This window comes from Frankliniella occidentalis, unplaced genomic scaffold, assembly GCF_000697945.3.
Source record: "Frankliniella occidentalis isolate FOCC.00 unplaced genomic scaffold, Focc_3.1 Scaffold84, whole genome shotgun sequence".
Classification (NCBI taxonomy): domain Eukaryota; kingdom Metazoa; phylum Arthropoda; class Insecta; order Thysanoptera; family Thripidae; genus Frankliniella; species Frankliniella occidentalis.
In genome coordinates this window covers 481,070-487,806 of record NW_026267213.1, presented here as the reverse complement: position 1 = coordinate 487,806, position 6,737 = coordinate 481,070, and the positions used below count along the sequence as shown (strand labels likewise).

Below are 6,737 nucleotides of genomic sequence, written 5' to 3'. Positions count from 1 at the left end.
CTCGGTCCCTCCTCGCGCAAACTTTGCCGCAACAGTTCAAATATGCTGACCGTTAGGGGGCGCATATGTTATTTGGGACAGCGGGCAGATGAACAAGGGGGAGGGGGGATTTAACTATTTAAATAAGGTGACGGGTGGGGCACGTTAGGGTTAGGTATCCGGCACGGGAGCGCGGCGGCGGGGCGGGTGGCCCAGCCCGGGCCTGGCAGGCGCGCGGCGAGGCGAATGGCGGCAGCACGGGAGCACGGCGGCGGGGCGGGTGGCCTAGCCCTGGCCTGGCAGGCGCGCGACCGCTTCGTCTCTGAACTCGCCACATGCTCGCTATCCTACGCGGCTGCGGCTCGGCATCCCGCCGCTGGAACAGCCCATACGCTCGACAGCTGTCTATAAATTGGAATGTGTCGGCAGCAGAGGTGTGTAAATTCTCCACCGCCGCGGCGTAGCCCCGCCGCCTTCAGGACGAAATAAGACGAAACGGAGAGAGGAAATTGGAAATTTACTATCGGACTGGAAAGCAACGCAACACATTGCTCCGTTGGTCCGGGATGCGAGGCAGCGCGGTTCAAGCAAGGACCCGCGAGATGGAAACGTCATGATTACAATGCGCTGGCATGATGGAAATATAAAGATAATCATTCGGTAAATTAAAAACGTCAGCGGGAAATAAACCAGCGGAGAGAGAGAAAAGGGGAGGGGTGCAGAAGTGGGATGCTGTAGGTTGGGCTAAAAGGGGGCGGGGGTGGGGAGCGGGCGGCGGCTTTGGGCTGAGCGCACGTAGAGTGGAAGAGAGAGCTTTGATTGATGACCAGATTTTCGTGCTGATTGCAATTTTCCACGCAGTGGGCTTGGCAGCTTGGACCAAACAACAAAAGCACAAGCCCCACACGGGCCGCCTTGCTGCGCACATCCCTAACTTAAGCTCATCTGAGCCTGACAGCCGAGGTGATTACAATTGTAATGATGAGCAGTAACACAAGTACACGTCTATGCTAATGATTTAGTTTAATTTTCCTATTTCTTTGTTTTCTAAATTTTTAATGTTGGACTAAGGTTTCACACAACAACTTATGTCCATGTTTCTGGCTCAGGGGTTGGCTTGTTCTTGCCCGTCCTATATGCCCCAATGCCCCACCCGTCTCGCTCGTTTTACAAACCGCTGGCGGCATGAGATGCCGTACAACTTTCCGATTTTTGGGGGGGCCTTTTCGCTCGCAGCGGCTGGAGCAGCAGACCCGGCCGTATTTTATGTGGCGCCGCGGAGATACTCCTCTGGACCGGAAGTGCACAAATTGGGGAGTGTATCGGCACACGTTAGAAGCTGCGAACGTGGCGATTTCAGTCGCTGGGCTTTTTCTTCTCGCTCTACGCCATTTGTCTCCCACCCCGTCTCCACCCCATTTTTGTCGCACGCCTAGGCTGCTTGCAGTATTCCAGGAGGACGGCAAAGAGAAGAAAAATAGACTGTGGTAATCAATATAACGTTTGGAATATGTGCTGAGGCGGCAGAGCATTGATAGCAATGAAGATCTGTGGGTCTGAGATAACGAGCTCGATTTATCATCTCTCCGCAATGCTGTCCGCCGCCTTTGCCAGGGCACCTCTTGCTCGATTACACACTCTTACTTTACTAACATGGCATATTGTGTTTTCTTTTTTGCTTTTGAATTATTTATTTTTTTACTTCTTCTTCTTCTTATTTGAATTGGTTGACACTAAATGTGCAATAGTGTAATGCGATCAGTTTCCAAGCTGGCTAAGATCGCTGCTCGGCTTGCCATGTGTAGTTCCACTAGGTCCCGTCAATAAGTCTGTCCGTCAAAAATGATTAGCGAAGACAGTCTAATCGTTCTCTTATTTACCTCACGTCCAAGTAGTAACGTAACTTCTGAAATGCGATAATCTTATGTTCTGCAGTACATTGAAACTTAATAATAATAATTTACGCCAATGTTACTTGCTACATTCCTCAGTAAAAATCGCTCAGTGAAGACTGCTGCACAGGCTAGTGGTCTCTGATTCCATCTTTTCCCTGCCAGTCTGCCGTCCTCACCTCACCGCTCATCCCTTCTATTGAGTGTAAACAGGGACTGTCCAGCAGTTGTCTTGAACGATGCTCTCTATCTCTCTTTTAGCCAACAATCATGTACCTTTATTTTGATTACGATGTCCTGTCTCGTTTTTCACAGACGTACCTGAAACCAAGCTGGTGCTGGGGAAGTCCCTCAACCCGGACAACATTCGCGAAAGCAGCGACGTTTACTACGACTGCTTAGTGGACGCAAACCCTCCTATCTACAAGGTGGAGTGGCGGCACAATGTGAGTATTAAATAATCGCATGTAACGAATAACGTTAGACAGTTTGTAAAGACAAGTCTCTCTTGGAGCGGAGACGTTGTAGCTTGAAAACTGACTGAGGCATGGCCCAAGCACGGATAACAAGGGTCAAAAACATTGCCAAAAATTAAAATTTATAGAATTTTGGTTTTGTGTTTTATGGGATAACCCGAAAACGAAGAATCTTGAGGTCTACATTTCGTCTGATTTGCTGTAAAAGATCTGCTGTTAAGGCGCGTTGACCCTAAAGTAGCAAAAAGTCATTGAATGTCTCGAATCAAACAATGAAAGAGAACCTACCACCCTAAAATCATACACTTTGAGTCAGAATATCGTCTCATTTGGTCAAGGGCCAGTACAACCTTGGCAAATCACAAAAATAACACATATTGCAGACGTGAAATTTCACCTAGATGGGGGATCGACGGCCCGTTTTCTTTATTTGTATCACGTCCGAACGGGTGTCGGCGCTTCAGGCCAAGGTAGATGTGCGTCAGGCAGCGTAACAGTGCGTCAAATGTCACGAAGCCTGTTACGCTAGACGTTATTTGGCGTACAACAACCTTTCTACCCTTATAACTCCGAGTGCATATCGGAGGGACTTGCTCTTTCATGACGTGACGGTGACGTCCACGTCCCGTGCGAGTCAAGCTGCCAGGAAGGAAGGTCGTTGGACGGACTCGACCTAATTCAACCAGCTTATCCGTCTGCTCGGAAACGAAATCCCGCGGAAACCTCTAAGAGCAGAGAATAAGGCAGCAGGAGGCATTTGGCCGGATTGGGTGTACGCTGCCTGGTTTTGGGAGAGCGACGGGAGAGGTGAAAGGGGTGGGGTCGGGGGGGATACCGGAACAGGGGTCGGGGAGAGGTGGAGGGAAAGGGCTGATGGTTACGTAGATAAGCTTACACGGGAAGCGTTTCACATTATCTCCCATTCATTAGCCGAGACAGTAAATTCGACGGCGAAGCCTCAGGGAGTAAGAGAGGGAGAGAGGGGGGGGGGCAAGAGATTAAGAGGGAGCGAGAGGGACTGGGAGAGAGGCAGAGAGCAGCAAGGTGAGAGCAGGAAGCAGGGGAGCGGGATAGTGTGGATGGTCGCGGTAATTGGGAGGAGCCAATGGCGGGCGCGCTGCACCCAGAGTGCTGCTCCGCGGAAGGAATCCGGCCGCCAAGCCAAAGCCACAAGACAGGGTTACAACGGCGCGCCTTGAGAGCTTTCGCTGGTTTCATTGTGGGGTCCGTCTGGCGGCTGCCGGCATGCGGCCTTGTGACTGACGTGGTGCGTTTGCGCTTCTCGATTCGAGCGAAAGGCGCCGTTTCCCTTAATGGCCTCTGGGAATTATTGAGAGGGGGCTCTTCCTCCAGGTTGCACGATACCGTAACGTATTATTCCGTTATTTTAGTTTGTATCGTTGTGAAACGAAAGATTTCGTTATTCTATTTTTGTGCTATAATGCATATCTTGAACTGAAAAGCGTTAATCGTTACATTTGGGTTCATTGCAAAGCTCCGATGGTTCTCTCTATAGGACTGTTCAGGACAGTCGTCGGACAGTTTTCGGTTGTGTTGGTGTAATTTATTGGTGTGTGACAAGTTCTGTGACGGGGGCTTTACGTGCGTTTCTTATTGAAATGTTAGTGTGCCCATTGACAGTTGCCCCCTCCCTACCCCCACTCCGCCGCGCCACGCCTCTCCGCGAGTCGCGCGTAAATAACAGTAAGTAGTGTTTGCAGAATGAGCGATGGACAGCCGCGCGCCACTAGTGCTTGTGCCCCGACACCACGCCAGGCCTCGCCGGAAGGAAGCAGGAAAGAGGAGGTGGCGGAGGGGTCAGCCCGTCCCGGCCGGCCCAGAGTGGGGGAGGCACGCACGGGAGAGAGAGGACACAGGTGAGGAGGGGGGGGGCGCAATGTCATACATTGTCGCACAGTACGGCCGGCATTGTTGGCGCTGAGTTATCGCGGGACAACAATAGGACCGCTGATGGAGTGCTGGACGGACAGGGGAGGAACGGGATGGGGAGAGGGTAGTCGAAAGGGGAGGGGGGCTTTTCGGCGCAAGGGAAGAGGAAAACTGGGGGGGAGATGAAAGGGGAGTAGGACACGTTGCAGAGAACGAGAGAGAGAGGGGGGGGGGGAGTGAGTGGGGTGGGGTATAAAGTGCGTGGCAGAGGTTGTTGGTCCAGAGCAGCGGCTCGGCCCAGGCCCACCGCACACCGGCAGACCGCGGTGCGCTGCAGGCTGCTGTGCCGCTGTGCCCCTCTAATCCCGGAGTATGGTCAGGGGCCGCCCGGGCGGCCCGGAGCAGCCGTGTCCGTGCCCGGGCCTGGCCAAAATTGTGTCATTTAGGAGGTCTCCGCGCTTTGTCGACGTCGGGCAGCTCCCGCGCTAGCTCCGCGCCAGCAGCGCTTTTAATCATGGAAGTGGAGGGGGGAAGCGGAAGAACGATCCGCGCCCGCCGCGTAGACATGTTTGTTGGCAGCAGCGCGTCTACTTTTCCTTCCTTTTGATCCTTTAAAAGCACGTTGCGTATTCGACGGCGTGACAACACTGCAAACCCAACAGTTTTCTTAGCGCAGACAAGGAAGAGTCGACTTGCAAGAACACATCTACAAGTACTTCGAGGGGTGCCCAACTGTGGTAATCAGGTATACACTGAGTTGGTAATCACTGGTAATCTACACACTCTTCAGGCTCCTTTCAAAGGACAAATTTGTTGATTGAGACATGCATTTTTGTGCACATCTTGCCTAAATGCAAACACCCATGTTCAATATGATGTATTTGCATACCTCCCATGGACAAAAACATAATTTGTCTAATCGTAGAATGCAAGTTTGTAACTTGCAAGATAAAGAATTGAGAATTACCTAATGTGCACAATGCATCTTTCTCGGGACAAAAAATGGTTGTTTCGATTTGGAATGCAGGCGAATCATACCTAGTATTCATTGTTAATCATTTGTAATCTTTACAATTTGGTAATCCGGTGCACACATTTTTATGGAGTTGTGCACCCCTCCGGTGTACTTGCTTTACTACCCACATGGAAGGATATTTGCTATAGTGCACACCTAAAAGTAGCGTTAGGTACCTACCGTAAAGCACACATTCCCGTACTATGGCAAGTGCACTCCTCCTTGTATGGACTAAGTTAATGGGTGCAGTGAACTGCGGGGCATCTGACAGGGGAACTCCGCCAAGTGTAAATTCCTGATTTTCATTCTTCTAAATGTTATGAAACAAAAGTTGTAGAGAAATGGAAGCTCTTAACTTGTGTTTCATAACATTGTTTGTGGGACTGCTTTTTTCAACTGTTAAACTGAAACCCTAGTGCTAGTGATTCCCATACATTTCCCCCAAGTGACTCCTAAATATGAATTTGAGCACTTTTTCTTATTTGTCATTCGATGACACATTGAGACCAACAACTTCGCAAAGTAGACTGAAAATCGGGAATTTACACCTGACGCGTGTTCCGCTGTGAACGCGTTAACATCGCGTGAGCAAACGCAAATCATGTGCTCGTTTGATGGGACGTTTCGTCCGTGTGAACCTCTGATGAATTTACGTTGAACCACTAGGGACATCTCCTTCCAGGGATCCTGTGTCACGCTCGGCACGCTCGCTCGCACGCTCTGGCACCGGGAATAATACTCCGGTGGACTCTTTGGTGGGATGCGGCGTGGCGGGGTGGGGCGTGCCGCAGGTGGGGCAGGGCAACTTTGTCTGAGTGTGTTGCGCGCGTGGAGGAGGCATGCGATAGTAAGACGGGGGCTCAGGCTCAGGGTGCAAGGAGGTCCTCCCTCGGGGCCTCCCCTTTCCCCTCCACTCGGCCCTTTGTTGGGGGGCAACAATGGAAGGGGCCCGGAAACAATTAGCTTATCAGGATGAGTAGCCAAAGGGTGCGGGGGGAAGGGAGTCACCTGCTCTACCCCACACACCACAGCACGGCCCGTGTGCGTGTGTCTGTGTGTGTTGGGGTGTGGGCGTGCGTGTGTTGTTTTTGTTGTGTGCTCGCCCTGTGACATAGGCATAGTCTTACCTCTATAGAGTTTGCAAGAAAATGGCGCGGGCGCAAACTTGACGGGCCCAAAGCTGACGCCGTGGTTCAGTTGAATTAAGTTGATGGATTCTAGCACCCCCGCACCACCGCCCGGCCCAGCCCGCGACAGAGCACGCGCGAAGGGATGGCGGAGTACTCGCGGCGGGTGCTGCAAACGCACTGCCGGACCTCGCCGCGCTGCACGACACGCCCTGAAAGGAATGCTACCTGATACGGCCCGCAGCGGCGAGTCACCCGGAGCGCGCTCTACACAACGAGAGCTGGCTGCTGCTGCGCGGAGTTTCCTTCTCCTCTCCGTGCCTGTTTCTTTTTGCGGGCAAAGATGGAGAGAAGGGGG

General features: G+C 52.0%; 1 protein-coding gene across 1 annotated transcript in view; it reads left to right on the top strand.

Moving 5' to 3' along the window:
• The window catches only part of LOC113218249 (nephrin), an 89,776-nt gene that overhangs the window by 33,150 nt on the left and 49,889 nt on the right, over positions 1 to 6,737 (top strand). Inside the window, exon 2 of the mRNA XM_052269127.1 lies at positions 2,187 to 2,317. Coding sequence (XP_052125087.1) covers positions 2,187 to 2,317 — 131 coding nt within the window. The remainder of the gene's footprint in view (positions 1 to 2,186; positions 2,318 to 6,737) is intronic.